The sequence below is a fragment of the Ammodytes marinus genome (assembly GCF_949987685.1).
Source record: "Ammodytes marinus genome assembly, chromosome: 19".
Taxonomy (NCBI): domain Eukaryota; kingdom Metazoa; phylum Chordata; class Actinopteri; order Uranoscopiformes; family Ammodytidae; genus Ammodytes; species Ammodytes marinus.
In genome coordinates, this window is record NC_137223.1 from 11990776 (window position 1) to 12011205 (window position 20430).

A 20430-nucleotide genomic window follows, 5' to 3' on the forward strand; every position below is an offset into this window, starting at 1 on the left:
CCCTTATAAGGGGCATTGCCCGTGAAAGCATCGCATTGTGTCATGATGAAGTCAGATGAGCTTGTATGGTGCCTTCAGGCGTAATTGGACCTTTCAGTGCTATAAATAATAGAATTTACAAATGTATTGCTAATTATCGGAAGCATGCAGACACATCACATGAGCTTCATTAGTGGTGGTGGGTGAAGCGTATTTACTTAATTAATGTGCCATGGTGTGGCTGGAATCTCTGGAAAGTTTATATAGCCTAGTTATTTTGTGAAAAGTGAACATTTCTATTTATTTATTTTATGCAGGGTTCTACAGCGCAGGTAAGTTAGATTGAAGACATTTAAAGACTTTTTTATTTTTGTATGCAGCTTTGAATGAAAATTAGGCTACGTCACTGTTCACAATAAACAAAACTGGAAAACCAAATCATCAATTAGCCTACACTTTTGCCCAAATGTTTAGTTTAACATGAAAAAAATACTATATTGTTCCAGTGGAAAAATGTAATGATCTGCTTCAAATATCGAACAATCATAGGCCTATAGGCTACTTCCCCTGTTTTGCATTCTTAAGAATGTTAAAAGATTGATTGAAGGTGTAGCCAATTATTTTTCCTTTGCTGTCAATAAATAGCCTCAATTTTAGATATCAAGATGTTCAGGTTTAGGCCTATGTCTAGCCTGTTCTACTTGTTCTCCAATATTACAAAGTAGGCCTATATATTTCCGTGCAGACAGTGAACGCAGCACAGGTTATTCACCGGAGCAGATCGGAGCAGATCCATCACGGAACTTGTGAATCATCAAACTAGACTCAGGAACAATTAGAAGGTAAATTTGTTTATTCTAATGTGACTTATACACTGGTTTTGTGTTAAGTTTTATTTCATATTTTCGTCTCAACATGTGATAACCGTGTCTCAGACTGAAACTAAACGCTAACGTTACCGGCGAGTTCGTTTCTGCTGCTCATTGCGACATTTTCTTTTGTGTCTGAAGTCATGAAAAACACATTTCAATAGTGACTATTAACCCACATGTATAAAGCAAAACATATCGCTGAACCGAATGAGTTACAGGGGAGAATTCGTGCTTTGTGATGGCTAGCTGGGTGTGCTAATCCCCCATTTCCGCATTGGTCAGTCCGCCCTATGTCGAGTTGCAGCTTGCAAAATTGATTTGAATGCATCACAGTCAATTCTCCCATAAAACGTATTATTCTGAGTTTTTGTGTATTTGATTAATTAAAATAGCACGTTGCATTGATTTACTGGCCACCACACATATTTTCTTCTCAGGACAGGATAGATAAGCCTACTCCCAATTTCCATTCACTAATTTGGAAAAATTGGAAAAATCCTTGCTCATAATAATCAGGAGGAAAATAGGCCTACAATCTTTTTTTTTTTTTTTTTTTTTTCAAGTAATTCAGTTTATTTACTTAATAAATGAGCCATGATGTTGCTGGAATCTCTGGAAAGTTAATATATGTATGTTGTGATAAGTGTGAACATTTTTATTTGTTTATTTTATCCAGGGTTCTACAGCCCAATAGTTAGATCTTTTAAATATTTTTTAATGTAAAAGTAATCTTTGCAGCTCGGAATGAAGATTACCATTTTTTTATATTTATATAAACAAAACTGTAAACCTAAACAAATAATCAACTAATCTACAATATTGCCTAAGTGTCTATCATAACACAACATGACTATTGTTCCAGTTGAAAAGTTTAATGATTCAAATACTGAGAAGATCCAATGTTCAAGAAGAACAAGGCATGATATACTTTTTTACACAAAGCAAAATAATGTCAAATTAACACAATGATCAATTTGGGTTGGTTTGATGGTCCCGGCTAGAGAATGGCATTTAGGGACAACTGCTCATTGTATTTGATGCTTTAAAACTGATTTTGAAAACATTTCAAACTAACTTGATTTTTTTTTTTTTTTTTTTTTTAGCAACAATGAATGTCGCTCATGAGGTAACACTTCTGGTGGAGGAGATTCAAAGACTGGGCAGCAAAAGTAAGTCTGTTCATCTTGTATTGGTGAACAGTTTTGAGGCCTGCTTATGACATAAATATACTCTCTTGAGATGTTGTTTGGTAAATCTAGCTCACCACCCATAATGCTCGAAGCCCAAATTAAACACAGTGCCGCAGAAATATTTCTAGATTGTCTCAAGAGTCCGTACCATTATTTAAAGAAATCAAGCCTCTCTATCTAAGGGCTTGATTGAACCAGAGAATAAGTTCTAAACTCAAGCACTCAAAACCAGATGTTGAAAGTCATCTTGTCTACACTCAGGCGATTACACCATTTGTACTAGTATTTCTCTTTAGATGAACTCTTTTATAACCTATTTTCATGTAACCTGTTGGGTGCTAATGCTGCATTCACACCATATTGGGATTTTCATACAGCTAAGATATCTCACACTTGGTGAATATAGTGACATACCAACGCAAAGTAAAGGGGTGCCCTAATGATTAATCCAAAAAAATTAAGGAATATTGATAATCAATCGTTACATTTTAAAGTAATGAGGCTCTGTAAACAGGCATGTTGCCATCTATGGGGGCCCCATTTTTTTACATACCAGTTTACAGAGCCTAGGCTGTGTATTAATACCAGATTTTTTTCAGTTCACACAAAGTACAGAGAGAGGTTATTTTGGAGATATCCACACTGATTTAGACAAATTGATTTTGACGGCAAGCATTCTCCAGAATAGCTGACTCCACCTTTTTAAACTGTAGGAAAGCTGTAATCAATCTGCGCCACTCTTCTTTATTTCAGATGCTGATGGTCAAACCAGCGTGAAGTTCGGGGTCCTGTTTGAAGACGATCGTTGTGCAAACATCTTTGAGGCCTTGGTGGGCACCCTGAGGGCAGCCAAGAGGAAGAAGATAATCTCCTTCGAGGGCGAGATGCTTCTACAGGGGGTCCACGATGATGTTGATATCTTGCTGCTCCAAGAATAAAGTGCTCCCCAAAATCCAGACCAGGCTGGCTTCAAACCAACGGCAGGACAGAATTCTTCCACATACTGAGCTTCTGCAGCGTCCCGGCTTACCACTGAGCTTCTGGTTATCAGTTGTGGTCCTTTATGTACAAGGCTCAGTATATACATTCAAACAGATTAGACCCAGCTGGCAGGTCTGCATATGATTCCATTTGATATCACTGTGCCAAACAGAATCACCAAAAAATAGATTTCTTTTTTTAATTGCTTTTGATTTTGTTTCAAGGGGGCTGAAAACAAGCCACATTCATAGTTTTGGATGACAAGGAAAAGTTGTCTCTTTCTCAGGCGCTGCTGTTTTTATCAACACTGGGTCTGAAATGTCATTTTGATACACTTTTAAGACTATAAACGCACAAAAATATGGACTGTAATAATCTTTGTGGGATTTATTTTTTCAAAAATTTACATTATAGGGTTCACAACCAAATGCCTCTCTTGGTTGTATCTGTGTCAGTGGAGTTATTGGTTAGATTAAGCAACTTTGAACAACAACTTCTTGAATTGGGAGAACCCTGCTCTTGATAAATAGTTAGTAATTGACACTTTTTATTAAAGTTGTACTAAGCAAATTCTTTTATCAGCCTGACATGGCTATGGGAGTTATTTAGTGCAAGTTTAAGACAATGGGCAGTGTCACCAGATGGTAGTTTATTGTTCACTGGAGCCATTTCAACTACCTCTTGTGGCGAAAGACGTTATTGGACAAGTGCTTTCGGGGAAACTAAGAACAATTCCTTCATAAAGAAAACTACAAAGTGCATTCAAGAAAGACTTTTGCACCTTTTTTGTACTGCTAGAGTAGTTTTTATTCCATCTTTTTGTAAGTGGTCAATAATGAACTTTCTCTGCCAAACAGAGCAAGAAATAGTCGATGAGCAAATGGCGAATGTACTTCTTGTGCAATTTTTATTAGTGTATAAATTCCAGGATGATTGGTGCCAAATGCAAAATAAGAATTTGTAATGTTTCTCAGGACCAAATCGACACAAACATAATATGTTTAATGACTGTCCTGTGGCTTAAAAAGGTGTCTTAATGTGACACAAGATGTGCATTTATAGTTTTATTAGTTAGTGTTTTTGTTTTTATGATTATTTTACCACTGTTTATTTTGTACTGTAGGTTAAATGATACTTGCAGATCAGACATGAACACTTTGCTTTGGTTTCCCCACCATCAAAACTCATCACTTATGTGGCTTTTTCTAGTTTTGTAAATTCATTTTTGCTAAACTATCATCATCAAACACTTCAAGCTCTGTAAAGATGCCCAAAGTGGTCCCAAAATTAAATAAATAGGATATTATGATATAAATGATCATATGAAATCAAAACAATGTCCAATTTGTTGGCCTGATTGTAACATTATATACTATACTATTTGGCAGCCATTTTGCTCATCTGTATATATATATTTTTTTAATATCCTTAATACATATTGCCACATATCTGCACATCATAACCACAAGACTAATTGAAACCACGCCTCATCTGCAAGTTTTATAAAAAGCCATATCACGTTCACTGGTTTTGCAGCTAAATCTTTTGGTTTCAGGTGTTTCTTCCAGCTTGAGTTGAATTATGTAATTTTTTTTCTTTTCCTCACTTGCTTTGTGATTGTGCAATGTAACAGTAATGATTACATAGAAAACTGAATTATCATGATCGGCCTGGAAAATATCAGTCATGTGAAATGTAAATAATCACATTACAAATAATGGGCCAAGTGGAAGTCTGAAAACAAGTAAAAATAATAGCGAGAAGACAGAGAGAGGGGGGAAGCACGCTGAATTCATCACTGTCATGTTCTGATCATCCTGCTGTTGAAACCCTGGAGGGAGCCTCGCACCGCCTCCTCCTGAACACATACTGTAAATGCAAACACCACAGTACAAGTTACGAATGCCAACAATACCTCCAGCCATTTCTGTAGTGGGCCAAGTCTGCATGATGTGTTCACGTTGTCTTTTGTATTGGCAATATCACATTCCTTAACGAAAGGGGTTTCTGTCACTGTGGCACAACACTCCGAGAAATAAAATCTTTACACTTGAAGCCTTGAACTTGCCTTGTTGCGTGTTTTTGTCCGATGACTAAATCTTATTATTTACACACACTTTGTAACAACTCTTGACTTAGCTGTATTGTGTGCTAGATGTAAGCCGAAGGGAGAGCAGCAGCTGTTGCCTTATAAATGGTCTACAATCGTCTTTTAAAGATTTGAACAGAATCCAATGAGCAAGAACATCTTTAAATTGTAGGATGTATCAGTGGAGTCTGGTGCCCTGATCTCAGTTAACTTTTGGGATATCACCAGGCTCAAACATGTTTTCTTTCATAAGAGCTAAATAAGACTGTGATGTGACATTGACTGAGAGTTACTGAGCCTGCTGTCACATCCAGGTACTGTGGGAATATCTGAAACTGCTGATTCAGGTTACATTTGATTTAGTTGCAACGTTTTTTTATGGACATGATCGGTGGGTCTTTAAATAGCTCCACATCCTTTGTTCATAATCTTCAAAGTAGTCAAACATTTGACAAAAAGAAAATGGTATTATACATTATGATAAAACGTAACCTTTTTGTCTATCTTGCAATGTAGGCCTAATTGGCGTTGATTGGTTAACATTTAATGATATGTAGAAACTATTTTATATATAAAACATAGGTTATCATATATGATATAACCTGTATTATGATACATTAACACAACTCATTGGAAGCTGTAGAGTCCGAGCTTTTCCCACAGCACTTGAACACCGCGTGCAGCGATGACGGGGGGGGGGGGGAGGGGGGGCGGGGCACGTAACGTCAGGGGGTGGAAGAAAACAGTGGAGCAGGAATCAAAACAAGAGAGGGACACGCCTTCGGTCTTAAAGGTTATTGCCGCTTATTCCTCGTTATCTGCTCCTGTCAGAAAAGGCTACCTGTCGTCCACGAGGACACATCAACACCACCACCACCACCAACAACAACAACAACAACAACAACATCAACATCAACATCAACACTGCAAAAACAAAACAGAAAAAAAAAAAACAGTGCAGGAATGGAGTCCACAGAAGTGTCAGACAGCGTTGACAGGAGCCGTTGAATGCCTAGAGGTCGAAAATAACACTTGTCACCCGAACGCTGTACAAATATGCCCAACCAGAAGAACAACAAGGGAAAGAAAAGCAAACGCACCAACAGTAGCGGAGATGAGCAGGAAAATGGAGCCTGTGCGGCGGCGGTGGCCGCAACAGGAGGCGCGGCCGCGGCGGTTGCGCCCAGACACGAGCGCTCAAGTGGTAAGAGAGGAAACGGACACAGATGTAGAAGTTTGGTGATGCTGCCTTTCACTGCCAGGGGGCACGGGGAAGCACTGTCGTGTCCGTGCGAATGTGGCTCTGGCATTAATATATGCACTGCAACGTTTGCAAATGTCTCTAAAACACTCCCGCTACTGCACTTTGGTTCCACTCTGCGCCAAACTTCTGTTTAAAAATGCATCAATCTAACTGCTACATGGTTATCGGTTGATAAAGGCTACGCTGGTCGATCACGATTTGAGGCCTTGCGTGAATGGAGTGGGGGAATTTCTTTGTTTTGGTCGTCGGTATATGCGTGCTTAATTGCAGTAAAATCTAGATTTATGTAATTTATACTGGTTTACAGAGGCCAACGTGGTTTTGTTTTGGTGCAAGATTATGGTGAGAGCAGCAGGTTGAAGTTGAAATATTTTTAAAGCAGGTATTCTTCTGTGTTTGGGATGTTAGCTGAACTGTAGAGCAGTTGTTATACCTTTACAATTAGTCTTTAGTCTTGTTTTAACACGTTTGAGTTGAACCCTAAGAGTAAGCTTTCTTTAAATTGCCATATTTATGAATGGATGCTGGCGCGTGAGGGGTCTCATGGGGAAAGAAAGAACCATCCCCTTTGCAAATATTACTCCTGCAGCCCCAGGGAGTCTAATGACACATTAATGACACAATGCAGCGCTTTTTTGAATGTTATTAAATGCACAGTGCAGGTCGATGTGTACGTGCACTCAGCAGGCCGCATCTGCCTTTTCCTGACGCGCACCTTGTCCAAACAGTTTTTGGTCGTGGCCTTCCTCAAGGGTAATACTTACACCTCGCCGCTTGTCTGCGCACTCCAAATTCAACTTAATCCCACACTCACTAACACAATACCTAGAAAGAAGGCCTCCACCTTAACAACAACTCAGCACATGTGGACATTATTGTATTAGGCTACATTTTTATAAAAACAAAGGTAAACCTCCTATAATTACATTGCATCACACAGGTGAAACAAAGCACTTGTCAGATTTTATTAATTTATTTTTTCATCACAAAAAATATATTGATGACTTATCATGTGAGCCCTGTTTCAAGCATGAACGCCAAGCATCAAATAGGGTATCAGCTCCTGAAATATGTAGATTTGCTGCTTTTGCTTGTCAACTTGGTTATTTGCCGGTTTTGGACTATTGGTGGGACAAAACAAGTAGGCTAGTTGGATTATAAAATAATAACACCCTTTGCTTTAGGGTATTGAGATTTGCATATATTGCACAGTGCTTAAAAAAATGCATGGGAAAGTATATTTTTCTTTATTGTGAGAAACGACAGTGTACCGGAAAAGGAAACAGGAAGCTATCCCCCGTGCACACACCCACAGTGTGTTATCATCTTCTTATTTTTGTAGAGACTGTGCGCTCACATTTCCTTTATTCAAATCCGGACTTCACAATTGGAAGCGCTTGAATAGAGCGGCTCACAGGCTCAGGTGTCCTGGATGAATTTATATTGATCGATGGTGAGGAGGCAGCATACATTTTCCCCTAATGTTGAGTTGTTGATGTAAGATGATTATCTCTGCTAATGTACAGTAACTTATGGTGGAGAGAGATGCTCTAATGGTATCTATCCAGCTTTGATGCGATTGTGATGATAATTGAGAAGATTGTGGGACAAATGTCTATCGCAGTTTTCCCAGAGCCAAAAGTTAAGACTCCAAAGGTCCTGGTTTGTTCAACTAACAGCATAAAACCCAAATAAATTCACTAAGCTCAAGCATGATAATTTTAGATTCTTCAGTTTGAGAATTTGCTTAATTTCTTCGTCTAATTTTTCAGTAAATTGATTATCAGTGGGTTTTAGACATTTGAACACATCCCCTTGGGCTGTAGGAAGTAAAGAGGAGCAATTGTACATCTATTTTCTTATGTTTAATCAGCACAAAATTCATTGATTAATCAAGAAAATAAAAGGCAGATGAATTGCTAATGAAAATAATAATTAGTTGCAGCCCTAAATTGAGTATTTAGTATTTTAGGGTTTTGGATTGTCACTCTGAGTGAATGAGCCATTTAAAGGTGTTACTTCCTTCAGTGTTTTCTGAGCATGAGTCAATTATTGATTGTTGATATAATGAGTGAATAAATCATGCTTTATTATTATAACATATCAGTATCATATTATCTCTCCTCCTCCTCTTGTCTGTACTCTTTCAGATGTGTGTGCGACGCCCCTGGGCTGCAGCTTTGCCCGACCCATCGACCTGGAGAAGGACGACTACCAGCGGGTGCTCTGCAACAACGAGGTCTGCCCGTATGGCAACTGGATGCACCTGCAGTGTTTCTATGAGTGGGAGAGCTCCATCCTGGTCCAGTTCAACTGTATCGGCCGCGCGCGCTCCTGGAATGAGAAGCAGTGCCGGCAGAACATGTGGACCAAGAAGGGCTACGACCTGGCCTTCCGCTTCTGCTCCTGCCGCTGCGGCCAGGGCCACCTGAAGAAAGACACCGACTGGTATCAGGTGAGGCGCGCGCAGGACGATCGCAAGAAGAAGCCTTCCGAGAGGAGCACGGGCAGGAATGGGTCCGGTAGCGGAGGAGCGGGGGCCCCGGATGGGCTTTTTGACGAGCCCAAGAAAAGCAAGCCGACTGGGGGAGCTATGGGTGGGGGTAAACTCTTCCACAGAGCCTCCAGTCAGGAGCTACCTCGGAGACAATCGGTGGACCGACAGAACTCTACGGAGCGAGGGGCAGCAGGAGGGGGGCTGTTTTGTCCTCCTCAGAAGTCTCCCTGTGGGTCTCCTGGACAGTCCCCCCCAGCTGGTTTCCCCTTCTCCCCAACCAATGCGCTCGGACCTGGGGCAGCACATCGAGGGTCCCGTCACCTGGGTGAGTTCCTCAAGTCTGCCGTCCACATGGACCCTCAGAGGAAGCACCTCCTGGTTGGGGGAGCGCCCGGTCGGGGCGGGGGCTGCTCAATGGGAGCGTCTGGCGGTGGAGCTCACCTCGACCCCGGGTCTGTCCTCCCGCTGTCTTTCGCCCTCCATCATCGGCTCACCACAGGCGTCAGTGTTGCAGATGGCGCCCACTCTCACCCAGTGCAGTTCCTGAGGAGGCTGGACCTCTCGGAGCTGCTCACCCATGTCCCACGACACAAACTCAACACCTACCACGTCCGCATGGAGGATGACGCCCAGGCAGGCCAGGGAGAAGAGCTGCGCAGGTACACCCCATTTAGAAACACACACGTTTCTTCATCTTCTTAAAATGTGAGTTAACTGGGGTCTTATATAAAAGTCAGTTCAACATCCTCACGGGAAGTTTGGATATAAATGTTAAGTTATCTGAATTTGAGAAAACGTTTGTCAAACTTAAGTTATTAAGTAAAGTCAGCAACAACAGACAGACTTTCTTTTTATATTCTGTACATCCTCTCCAGTTTGAAAGTCAGATTTGACGTTAAACAGTATGCTGCTGGTGGAGCCATTTCTAACCTTCATCGCTGTCAGGGTTGTTTTCACTATTATGAGAAGAAACAACCGTGACGTGCATTCACATGTAACGTCACACAGCGAGTTTCCATCTTCAAACTACAAAACAATTAGACAATGTTAGTCAAACACAATGCATGCTGAACTGAACCCAAGGTGTCACATTTAAATTGCCTGTTTCGTCCAAACCAACACCCAAAACACTCATGTTAAGAAGTTCTAAAGTGGTTAGACAATAAAAACTAAACATTTGAAGTGAAATGAACTTAAAAATAAATAAGACATTTGACTACCAGAGGATTCAGTGTAGTGAGGACTCAATAATTCTGTTTCAAATCTGTGGTCCATACTCTGAGTCTGTTCCTGCTATGCCATAGGTTCATCTTGTCGGCCCTCAGCGCGAGCCAGAGAAACGTGGTAAACTGTGCGCTGTGCCACAGAGCGCTGCCTGTGTTCGAACAGTTTCCTCTGGTGGACGGGACGCTGTTCCTCAGCCCTTCACGCCACGACGAGATCGAGTATGACGTCCCCTGCCACCTTCAAGGTCAGACCCGCTTTATGGATCAAAGAATGAGACCGAGGATCCCTTTACAGGGACACTCAATTAGCTCAAAATAGAATATTTGACAAAACAAGTGTATAAAAGTTTTACTTGTCAGCATTAAAACATCTTTGTGTTGCTATAATTCTGTGGAAAAACCCATGATACAGTATACGTGTTTCTATAGCTAAGATAGTAACAGCAAGATCTTGGAACAACCCTATACAACCCAAAGACATGTCTTTTTGAAGACATCAATGAAGATCTTTTTGAGCCACGTTAGCACAGTGGCTCTATGGGTGTGATACTTTTGATGATCAAATACCTGCAAAAAGTATTACTAATTACTTTGTGTTAGCATTCGAACATGCTAAACTTAGCTTAATGAATATGGTAGATGTTGTACTCGCATGTTAGCAAACTGACGTTAGCATTTAGCCATTTATCAGCAGTGTGCGTCAGTACAGCCTTACAGAAAAATGTCCATTTGTTTCATGGAAAACATGTTCATAGTATTTAAACTATTTTCAGTTTGAAGAGCGTTTAATCTGATAACCAACAGAAACACATGAAGCAAGTACTGTTATCAAGCTCTGGATCTCCAGGACAGATCCACTGCCAGGAGAAATAAACCACATATTTAGTGGTTTCATGAATTGTTATTTTTCTTCAATTATATATTCACTTTCTATCCAGAATGTTCGAACTGTGTTTGCTTCCCTCCCTACAAATACAAATGAATCCATCAATATGCCCGGTCCATACTATTTACATAGACATAAAAGGCTGTTTTTCTGTTGGCTTCTGCACAGTTCAACATGAATGTGAATCAGCCACAAGCTTTGATATGTTTGGCCCTTGATATGAATCAGTGTGAAATCATTATTTATTCAGTTTTTCGTGCTTCTGTGAAAGGCAGAATATTAATGTTTGAATCATGCTGTCCGGAAAAAACTGGTTTTGTCCGTGAGGATGTTGCTTTGTTTAGTCTGTGTGGTAATTAAACAGTTAAGCTAAAGTTCCTTTAGAGGTTAGGGTTTGGAACTGGGTTGTGTCATGACAAAATGAAAATGTTTTTGTAGTGAGCAAGTTTTACAGGGACTTATTTTTACATCAAAGAAAACACACCAGAACGCCATTTTGTTCTTTGTGAGTGACTCTGAATGCATTTGGGTTTACAGTGATTTGGATGGATTGTATTTCCCTTTTTAACTTCAGTTCAGGTTTTAAAGATCTGCTTGGGTAGCATTGAATAAGCAAAATAAAATTATTTTTTTGCCAGTTTCAACATACAGTAACACACACTAGATCCGCTCGAAAGGGGATGTGAAGAAGCCAAGGCTTATCAAGTCTTACCCCCAGTCGAGTTGTTCACTCAGAGTTGTACAGAGTTGAGAGCGTTTCATGTTGGTACTTGCCAGGATGTTCTTCAAGGGAAATGAACCCACATCAGATATAGGCACCACTGTAATCAGATATAGTTTTATTTGTGGACAGACTTGCTGGCTGTCTAACGGCTTAGTCACCAAGGCTACCCTGGTCTATATATGTATGACAAGACTCATAAACTGTTATTTTATTGACTTTCCTGGCGGATTAAAAGTCAAACATACTGATTTGTTACTTAGTCAATTTAATACCTAACTATATTTCTTTATTTCCAACAGGCAGGTTAATGCACCTGTACGCCATCTGTGTGGACTGTCTAGAAGGCGTCCACAAGATCGTCTGCATCAAGTGCAAGTCGCGCTGGGACGGGAGCTGGCACCAACTGGGCACCATGTACACCTACGATATACTGGCTGCTTCACCGTGTTGCCAGGTATTAAACAATGGGGGCAGTGATGGGTACATAACAAAAAAAAAGTTAGATTTACTTTGTGTTATTATCAGGGAGAGCAGTCATTTTTCAGACTACTGTAATGTGCAATTTTCATTCCATTCGGGTTTTCACTGAAATTAAAGGTGCAGTAATCAGAAATGTTATAGATCAAGTGACTGTAATGTTTGAAAGATGTCGCACAAAGTGAGTAACCAAGACTTTTGTGGATCATTTAAAAGTCTTTCATCTCATTGTTTTGGTTTTCCGGACCACAACTTTACAGTTTTGGTTCATCGTTCTCTTTCAGCTATTTTCCAGACAATAAGCGACTACCTGTTGGACCTTTCCGCAGCTTTGTATGAATATTTTTTGTATAAAACCAAATTTTAACCAACAAGTTCAACATCAACTCAAAAGTATGAACGCCTGCAAGTTGGTGGGATGTACAAATTTAACCTTAACTTTAACTTAAAAAAATACTACTTTTAGGTGTCCAAGTGATAAACTAAATTCACTGTAGATGACATAATTTGTAAATGTAGTCATGGTTTTGAGTTTTAAAGCTCATATACAGGAAGAAATTGTTTTATCTGTATTTCAACGTCATGGTAACTCACCTGCATCCTCTCTCTCTCTCTCTTCTCTCCCCAGGCTCGTCTCAACTGTAAGCACTGCGGGAAGCCGGTGGTGGACGTCCGAATTGGAATGCAGTATTTCTCCGAGTACAGCAATGTCCAGCAGTGCCCGCACTGTGGCAACCTGGACTATCACTTTGTTAAACCTTTCTCCTCCTACAAAGTACTCGAGGCCTATTGACAAATGCTGTCCGTGCATGCTAGGAGTTAGGCTGCTTTTGTTCCAATTGTTTTGTTTTTTCTAACACAATCTAGAAAATATCTTTATTTTTCTGCCTTAACGGTGGTTTTATGTCTTTAAGTTCTCTCTTTTTTATGTATAGGAAAAAAAGTATGACTATAGTTTAAAAGAAAATGAAAAAAAGAAGAAAAAAAAAGTTCAAAGACAGTGTAAATGCTGTTTAGAGAAATGTGTTGATAAAAGTGTGGAACTGACACTTCAACACATTTATCTGTGACTAGTGAATGTATCTATCTGTGCGCCAAATTTGCTTTTATCTTTATTTTTTACCAAAAACATAAATGATGAATCTCGAATAAAGCAGAGAAAGAAAAAAACACTTGTGTCGGTTTGATATCTTCATCCCATCCAAAACACTTTTTTCACATAATGAAAGTTGACATGATTGACCATAGTGACATCTTATTGTTTAAATCCTTATCATTATATATTGATGACTTCAGTCTCTTCCAGAATGCATGACGGTGGATGCTGGATGGTTTGTATGATAACTATGAGGATCGACCTTTATAAATGCAACAGTAGTGGCTACAGAAGCAGCATTAATCACTAAATGCAAATGAACCGCGCTTGTGCCACTGCTTGCACATAGAAAATAGTATAAAGGTTGTAAGAACCTTTAGGAAAAAGAAAGAGAGGAAAATAATTTGCATGATTCATTGTTATTCTGTATCGACCGATTTATAACTGAGGTGACTAACCTTCCCTGAAGATCAGGCCTGGGTGGAATTGCTAACAACAGTGGGCTACAGAACACATGCAGTTCTTTGAGGAGGGGTTCCTGGAACTAAATGTTCCTGGCAGTTTTGGTGGAAAAGTGGCCCAGAGAGAAAAAGCATACAGTACAAGTCTGCAGATGACACCACAGGCTAGAATCCAGCTGCTCCAGAACTAACTACCACAGCATGTGAAGGGTCAGGACTGGAGGTCCTCCATTTGCCTCAGGAGATGACGACAGTCAGTCAACAAGCGGTAGCCCCACCATCCAGGTCGCTTAAGGAAGCCAAGGAATCGATACCTCTCCTATTGTCTATTGTCTAAGTGGAGATGATCTCAGAAGGACACTGACTCAACAACCAACGCCGCTGATGATGAGCATGAGAGATATGCTTACATTATCAGGTATCCTCTTCACGCATAGAGAAACATACAGTATATAATCTACACATATTATTAAGAGCTTCTGATTATGTTTGCTCCACACCTCCATAAAAATGCATACGTTTTTGATTGATGACTAAAGAGTCTATTTGTTTGTTTACCTAGGGACACAACAAAGCTTGTATTTACTTTCAGCTAAACGGGGAGAGGAAGTTTGCCGAGCAGTGTTCTGGCCTGGAGGGAAACTGCCCTCTGAGTGAAGGCACTTGGTGATCACTATGAGCTGAAGGCGGCGTCTTGCAGCCTGAAAAGTCAGATAGGAAATTCATGAGTGAGTGAATGGATTAATATTGTTGTCTTTCTTTACACTTTTTCAACAGGCTTAGCGAAAGACTTCATTTTTCCCACTACGGTTGGCACATCTTTAGGAAGTGCCAAAGCAGGGATGTGTAATGGCTAAACTAGGTTAGAGTTATTAATATATGATACATTCATATAATCTTATGATATTAATTATTTCATATTTTGTCCATAGAAAAGTCAAGTTCAGAAAGCAAACTGACATTAGATAAAGAGTTAGCAGTTATATGCAAAGTAAATAGAAACAATAAGTAAACAAACATAGCCAGGAGTAGAGGTCCTTTTGGACCCCAAATAGCCAAAGCTAAAAGTCGGACTGACAAAATGTGCTGTCCAATGAACAGAGAGTAAATTGTGGTGTGTGGAAGTGTAACAGTGTTTGAAGATTGTATAAAGACACTTGAAACTGAATGTATAATCTGGGACTTCAATGTGGGACGTTTAGGAATCAGTGCTAAAATGTCCCCCAGTTTTGTTTGCTTGAATAAAGCCGTGGTTTTCCTCTTGAAGCCCTTGCCTCTTGGTCTACTTGTGTAAGACTCCAATTCGCTACTACATAATCATGGCTAAAGAATTGCCCATTGTATCCCCCACAAAGTTAAAGGTGCACTATGTAACTTTACGTGAGAAGTGAAAACTTGCTGAGGTATATTCTCATACCTGAATAAACAAACCCTCCTCACAGGAAAATGTAATCCCTGGAACACTGTTTGAAGTGAGAAAGCTACCTGAAAAGTTACTGTTTCACTTTCTTTTGTTGTTGTTGTTGTTTACAGTGGCAGGGCCCACAGCTTAGTTTAGAAACATATTCTAGTCTTACGTTTGGTTCCAAGTGCCTCAAAATTATTTTGTTTTGATTTATGATTATAGAATGATTCAATACTCAGAATAACATGAAGCACAAGTATGTTTTGTAAACTAACTGCAGACTCTGCAAATGTAAACAAATTCCCCTCCCATAAATCTGTATAGTGCACCTTTAATTTTTTCAAGATTGTTTTTTCACAAAACAGAAAGGTTGTGGTTCATGATCCAGAGTATTAACCCCTGAGCTGCGGGGCAAACATGATTCAGCCTTGAGGAAACGACAACCTGTGATAATGAAAGTTATAGCTTATATATCAACTAACTGGCCAGTTATTAAGCTTACGTTTGGCTGAGATATTTTCTAGCACATATCTAGAATTGAACCCAGTGCTGCATACAATGACATGGCTGACAAAGATGAAACTTCCAGAGGAGTATGTCTGTCCCTTTTACTAGATGCATCATGATTATACACCACACTTTTTTAAACACATTACAACACAAGTAGATCTGTGACATTTGAAATGTTTCATAACTATCAGTTCATTGCTGTATCGAGCCTTCTGTTGTGTCTGTGCCACCAACAGGGGGCGTTTCCCTCCCACTGGTTTTGTCTGGCTGCAGCGCTGCAGCTTTCTTCTTCTCTATTTGTGACAGTTCCTTTGCTGAGGGCGGTCTGAGGACGCACATGGCTGCTTGACCCTCACGTATGACGCTCGGCTTGGTAACAAATCCCACGGTTACCTCCATTTGTTGCACCATTTGCTCCAGAGTTAGGTCCTGTGGAAAAGAAAGACACAAGTGCTTAACATCTGCTGTGTTAATGTGTTTTGGACATTGTTATTGGGTGTACCTAACTAGCCATCAATGCAACAGTCAACAATGCCATTTGGGATATTGGTATCAAAAGAAGGTAAGGAGATAAAGAGAGTGCAAAGTTGGGGTTTGACCGATCACAGTGGAATGCGAGGGTCATTTTTTTAAGGTTAAAGTTTATTGGCACCAACAGTTGCAAACCTCACCCACTGAATGTGACATAAGGAATAACCATAACGTAACATGGTACCCAGTGTAAATTGTAACAGAAAAATATAACTATTTAATGACTAATTTATTCCATATTATGATAAAAAAAAGAAAGCTATTTTCCCTTTTTCCAATTTGCTTATTCAAAAATAGGGACAAATATACTCCACAGTACGTTATACTTGACAAACTACTCCACAAACTAATGTGGAGTATTCTTGGTAACTTTTTTGGCAGAGATGTATGTAGATTTCTTTTGATCATAATATCGATGAGGAATGCATGTCATATGCTCACAAAAACACCATTCTGGACCTCTTTCAGTGGAAGATGAATTGAAAATGCTGATCATCTACAAAACACATCCCTGGTTTGCTTCGAGTCGACGCTGTCAATCTCATCTATGTCTCCTATAATCCCTGCACTTTCCCCGATCTAATAAAGGCAAATAAATAGATAAACAGGACTGTGTTCTTCCTTACCAGGTTTGCAACAGTTTCCCTTCGTCCCGCTCGCAGAGTAATTCTAACATGATGCTTCTTCTCCAGCCAGCTCTCCACCTGTTTCAGCTTGGTGGTGAGGTCGTGGGCTGCAATGCCAGTTGAGAAGGTGAGCTCCTTCACCTGCACAGGGGCTATGGAGAGAATACAGTCAGCCGCCTTTCATATTATGTGCTTCAAATAACGTGTGTGTGAGGTTTTTATTCCTGTGAAATGACACCAAATTTCCTTTTTTCAGCCTACACACAGGTCAGGTAGCGATCGTGAGGAGATATTCACTGATTTGGACAAAAAAATATATTTTTACATCTAGCATTCTTTAGAATCTGACTACACCTTTAAGGTCATAAAAGCAGGTCACCCACCACACACTTACCTGCTTTTGCTTTCTGTTTCTCCCGCAGTTTAAGCTGCTCTTCGTGGATCTGCTTGCCGCTCATCAACTTGTAGACTGGAGGATCTTGGTTTGCGCGGAGCAGCACCAGCTTGAGGCCCTGCTCGTTCATGAGTTTGATCACGTCTGCCCGGTGCATGGTGCCCATGTTGTCGCCCGTGTCCCCTATCACCTGTATCAGACGATGGGGGATGTTACGGCCGACGGCCCCTATGGCAGCCTGATCTCTGGGATCCTGCTTTTTCTTCTTCTTTGGTGCAGGAGTCTGTTCTGTGGCGTCCACAGCGGTGCAGAATGGGGACCATCTCCGGGAGCAAGCGATGAGGTGAGAACGTTCACTGTGTATGGTCAATCTAGATGCCTGTGCCCAGTGGACAGGGCTGCTGCTGCCACCACACGCAGCTCTCAGCGTACGGCTCAGCACCAGCCTCACACAACCTGCAGACATATCCTGGAGATCATAAAGACAGAGGACAATGAGCTGCCGGATGCAAGGATGTAAACATGTAGTCAATACTGCGTTAAGTTCCTACAGAAAATAATTAGAACTTTGAAAACACATGTCCTACCACTCATTTTTACTATGTACGATATGTGTATGTATGACATTAACTTTTTAATTTAATTTTGAATATGATATATTATTGCTCTCTTTTTTGCACTTTTTTTTATCGTATGTAATGGTAGAGATGAAAGAATAAGGAAGTAGTGCAACATGATACATTTTTATTTCAGGCTATGTAGTGTTTCCTGTTGTAGCAAAAAAACATCCCACATTATTAGAAGGCCAGAATATAGAACAATATGAATTTTCCATGTTACTTATTGTCCATTTTCTCACATGATTTTCACCTGGAAATGTGGGCTGGGCACATGTGGGGTAATGACATTTGAAAAAAAAAATATTATATCATTCATTCACCTCATCCCTGTCTAATTAGTTGAACCTTGATTAAAATGTGTAAACACAATGCATCAAGAGCCCATAATGTAACAATGACCCATCATTTAATTTTTAAGAAATTAATAAAACCCGCAATTTAATACCTTGTTCAAAATGTGACAAAATGCTGAGCCAATAATAACATCTAGTCCACATTTACATTGTGGTTCACTTATAAGGCTAGGTTACATTATGGAGCTATAATAAGTTATGGGCATTATGGGCAAAAGGTAGTTATGGGCCCAGCATTTTGTTGTAGGATTTTGTTACTTTACAAACCTTTTGTTTGGCTACATTATGGGTTTTATTACATTTTAATAAAAAAAAATGGCATCATCCTGCCAGGCCAGACTCCAATGCTGTTCTGTCACTGCACACACTACACAAATGTACCCATTTTTCAATTCGCCAGGATCCACTGTGATATTCAATATACATCATCACACTAACTTCATTACTCACTTTAGACGTTTTTAACACCTATTTCTGCATTTCAATCAAGTTGCTTCATCTGACAATCTGACAAACGTCTGCAGCCATAACAACTTTCTATATATGTCCATGCATAACACCAAACGCCATAGTAAACAGACCAAATGCTGACATGTAATTGGATAGCCGAACCGATCAGCCAATCTCAATTATCCATCAAATATATTCCAGTACCTGCATGGTGTTGCACTGGGTGTATTTTAACACGGCAACATTAAACTGTATGATTTTCAAATCAGATGGGAGTCTGGTGAGGTTGATGTGTTTACAGTCATCAAAGCTGCGTTCAGCGTTATTTGGGATCAATGACAAGTTGTCCAACACATGATATTAACACAGGCACTCAAATGGAAGTAGAAAAAAACCCACTAATGCACGCGCAAAAATGGCCAAATCACAGATAAACGCTAATCATGCCAGTACAACTACAAACGTGTCTCCTGTTGCTGTTGTAGGCTACTCACTATAGCCAAGAGATCAATGTCGCTTATCCATGCTCTCTACAGCAGGCTGAGGTGACTGTTGTTGTGTGCTGTGTCTTCTTCCGCCATGCATTTCTTCTTTATTTTAATTTGAGTGGGAAAAGATACAACTAAACCACGATGGTGCCCCCTGGTGGACGAGACACGACACGTCGTTTCTCCAATAAAAGGTCGTTACAACCTTTGTTACAGTCTATGGTGGCAACCGGTCTTTTTTTTCTTTTTTTTTACAAGTAGGCCTGTCTATTAGATTTTTACATTACATATCATATAGGCTAGCTGAAGCTTAAGAGTAAATTCAACCAACGCAGAACAGCAAGATGAGTCATGTCTCCACCCTAATGTAATGGACGTGATAGGAATTTAACAAATGGCTTAATAATAAATTGTCAGAGCATCTAATCAAGCTATTTCTTATTTGTCACATTCTTAAAACACTACTGAATCAGTCATTGGCAATGAAGTCAGTTGTCACTGGTCAGACTGTCTCCAACAATGCTTGAAAAAAAGGGTATAGGCCTATTGGCTATAAAATGGTTAAAAAAGAGAGAGCAAATCTAGGACATGAAAAAGGGCACAAGTTAAAATATAGGAATAACATATAATAGCCAATAGCCGAGAAGGGATATGCGGTGTTTTTCTGATTTAAATAATCATATATCAGCTGTTTCTGTTGGAAATCCACATGTATGAACAGACTGCTGAAGCTGAACAAAGACATGTTGGCCTACACTGAAACCATGCAAAACAACAACAGGATAATCTGAAAATATCTATAACCGCATGCTACACCTTTGCCACTTGACGCATAAACAAATGATCAGTGAGATCTTATCCACTGAGTTTACCAGAACGTGCAGGCTCCTGTTTCAGCAGTAAAGAGAAGCCAGAAATAGATTGGCAACAACTGTGTTGATGTGGAGTGTTTTAAGTCATTTTTCTGCTTTGGGTTTTTTCCTCAGATTCTATAGAGAAACATTTGATTCTAGACTAAGCAACTTTACTGCCCAACAAAGTGAAAACACAGCAGAAAAGCTTTTTGCAAAAAAAAAGGAGTACAGAGTCTGATAAATAAACTTTAAGACTGATATGTTTTAATTCATTCATCTTCTTATTGTATAAGAAAAAAATAAAGAATATGTGTATGTATATATATAATATTTCATTTACTTAGAATTTAAGACATTTAAATAAGTGATTTTAAAGTAGCTAAACCAGTTCAGGAGCTGTGAATGCCACCAGATTCAAAAGCTGACATGCTACTGCTCCTCTAAGCTAAGCAAATTA

The 20430-nt window shown here is 39.8% G+C and overlaps 3 protein-coding genes across 3 annotated transcripts; 2 read left to right on the plus strand and 1 right to left on the minus strand.

Annotated features, from left to right (window-relative positions):
• Positions 1 to 721: 721 nt before the first annotated feature.
• Positions 722 to 5085, plus strand: abracl (ABRA C-terminal like). The gene is made up of 3 exons (XM_080047395.1): positions 722 to 821; positions 1955 to 2020; positions 2795 to 5085. The coding sequence occupies exons 2-3, from the start codon at positions 1960 to 1962 to the stop codon at positions 2977 to 2979; spliced, it is 246 nt and encodes an 81-aa protein (XP_079903521.1). The 5' UTR covers positions 722 to 821; positions 1955 to 1959; the 3' UTR covers positions 2980 to 5085.
• Positions 5086 to 5889: 804 nt separating this feature from the next.
• heca (hdc homolog, cell cycle regulator) lies at positions 5890 to 13275 on the plus strand. Its single transcript, XM_080047967.1, has 5 exons — positions 5890 to 6315; positions 8526 to 9531; positions 10177 to 10343; positions 12008 to 12162; positions 12814 to 13275. Exons 1-5 carry the CDS (start codon positions 6168 to 6170, stop codon positions 12976 to 12978), a joined length of 1641 nt encoding a protein of 546 aa, XP_079904093.1. The 5' UTR covers positions 5890 to 6167; the 3' UTR covers positions 12979 to 13275.
• A 2400-nt stretch (positions 13276 to 15675) lies between these two features.
• mtif3 (mitochondrial translational initiation factor 3) lies at positions 15676 to 19219 on the minus strand. Its single transcript, XM_080047780.1, has 4 exons — positions 19126 to 19219; positions 17209 to 17677; positions 16815 to 16966; positions 15676 to 16086 (listed from the first exon to the last, which is right to left on the minus strand). Exons 2-4 carry the CDS (start codon positions 17672 to 17674, stop codon positions 15850 to 15852), a joined length of 855 nt encoding a protein of 284 aa, XP_079903906.1. The 5' UTR covers positions 17675 to 17677; positions 19126 to 19219; the 3' UTR covers positions 15676 to 15849.
• Between the last annotated feature and the right edge of the window lie 1211 nt (positions 19220 to 20430).